The following is a 1,978-nucleotide window of genomic DNA, read 5'->3' as shown; positions in this document are numbered from 1 at the left end:
AGCTTCCTCTTCTCACTGTTCTTTGGTGTCTATGTATTTAGCATGGTGGGAAATGGGACCATTGTCTGTGCTGTGAGGTTGGACAAACGACTCCATACCCCAATGTATATTCTCCTAGGGAACTTTGCTTTCCTTGAAATCTGGTACATTACCTCCACTGTGCCCAGCATGCTAGTCAATTTTCTCTCAGAGACAAAAACCATCTCTTTCATTGGCTGTTTCCTCCAGTTCTATTTTTTTACTTCCCTTGGTACAACTGAAGCATATTTCCTGTGCATCATGGCATATGATCGGTACCTCGCTATCTGCCGCCCATTGCACTACCCGACCATCATGACCCCACAACTCTGCTATATCTTGATGTCTCTTTGCTGGGTTTTTGGGTTTCTGAGTTATTCTGTCTCCACTGTGCAACTCTCTCAATTGCCTTTCTGTGGACCCAACATCATCAATCACTTCCTGTGTGACATGGATCAACTACTGGCTCTGTCTTGTGCCCCAGCTCCTATCAGTGAGATCATCTTCTATATCCTGAGCTCCCTCATTATCATCCTCACTCTTCTGTACATCTTTGGCTCCTATATTCTTTTGCTGATAGCTGTGTTAAAAGTCCCTTCAGCAGCTGGCCGACAGAAGGCCTTTTCCACCTGCGGATCTCATCTGACAATGGTGTGTTTATTCTTTGGGGCCCTCTTGGCTATATATGTGAGCCCCACAGCCGATAACCCAGCTGCATTTCAGAAGATTATGACTTTGTTCTATTCTGTGGTGACTCCCTTCTCGAACCCCCTGATTTACAGCTTACGAAACAAGGAGATGAAGGCTGCATTGAAGAATATCCTGAGGATACAGTGAGCACAAGGTAATCTATGCGAGACCAAGCAAACCACCGTCCAGACATAAAAGACTAATTAAGAAAGATTCTGCTGCTACTTCTCCAATACACACTTTAAAGAAGATATTTTTTCTCAGGGGGTCCCTGATTGTTTTATTCCTCAATTTCCCTTGAGGCAGAGCTAAACCATGGTTGATTCATATTACATTCCATGTGTAACAACCACGTTTTCAACATGGGTGACTCCAGTGGGGGAGATATGAGGGCATTTTATCTGTGCTGTTTCATACTGTATAGTTGTGATTATTGGGAGGTGAGGTGGAAGGTAGAAGAGCAGTTATCTTAGGTGAGTCACCATTGGTATACTTAAGGTACTTCTTAACACAGTTCAATAATTTTAAAAGTGAATAAAGGATGAAATTTAAATGCCTGACACATTTTCTTGCGCTCTTGGCTCTTGATGATTGAAAGTCTTCCAGACTAGGGACAACTAAAAGTTTCATGCTTATGTTAATGTAAGTGGCATATGTTTTAACATCACATAAAATAGTAGTAATTCTTTTATTCAACAAATATTAACTGAGTACCTGCTATGTTCTAAACACTCTTCTAGGCACCAGAGATATGCTATGACCAAAATGGTCAAAACCACTATCACATGGAGTTTAATTTCTAGCAGGGGAGAGACAATTAAAAAATAAGTAGAATATATAGCATGTCAGAGAGTGGTAAGTGCTATGCAGAAAAGGCAATGAACGAAGGCAGGAAATGTAGGCAAAAGAGCTGAAGTGTTAAATAAGGTGACGAGGGAAGGCTACACTGAGAAGGTTACGTTGAAGCAAAATCTTGAAGAAGATGAGGAAATGAGCCATGTAGACAGCTGAGCAGAGGGACGTGTGGACACGCAAGCAGAGGGAAGGAAGCAAGTTCTCCACAAGAACTTGAGGCAGGGTTGTGTCCAAGTTACAGCAAGGAAGTTGGTTTGGATGGAGTAGAGAGATTAAGAGAAAGAATATTAGGGATGAAGTCAGAAAGTGAATGGGATTCCAAATTGTGTGGGAGCTTGTAAATCATAGTAAAAACCTTTTTAAATTATAATTTGACAGATTATAATTGCATATATTTATAGGGCACAAAGCGATG

The 1,978-nt window shown here is 41.3% G+C and overlaps 1 protein-coding gene across 1 annotated transcript in view; it reads left to right on the top strand.

The window, feature by feature from the left end:
* Window positions 1–855, top strand: part of LOC105814189 (olfactory receptor 11H4-like) — a 6,917-nt gene extending 6,062 nt beyond the window's left edge. Inside the window, exon 2 of the mRNA XM_012649089.1 lies at window positions 3–855. Within this exon, the coding sequence (XP_012504543.1) occupies window positions 3–855 (853 nt within the window). The remainder of the gene's footprint in view (window positions 1–2) is intronic.
* Window positions 856–1,978: the final 1,123 nt, after the last annotated feature.

Source organism: Propithecus coquereli, unplaced genomic scaffold, assembly GCF_000956105.1.
Source record: "Propithecus coquereli isolate 6110/MARCELLA unplaced genomic scaffold, Pcoq_1.0 Scaffold3, whole genome shotgun sequence".
Lineage (NCBI taxonomy): Eukaryota > Metazoa > Chordata > Mammalia > Primates > Indriidae > Propithecus > Propithecus coquereli.
The sequence above is the reverse complement of the archived record's forward strand: the minus strand, read 5'-3'. Positions and strand labels throughout refer to the sequence as shown.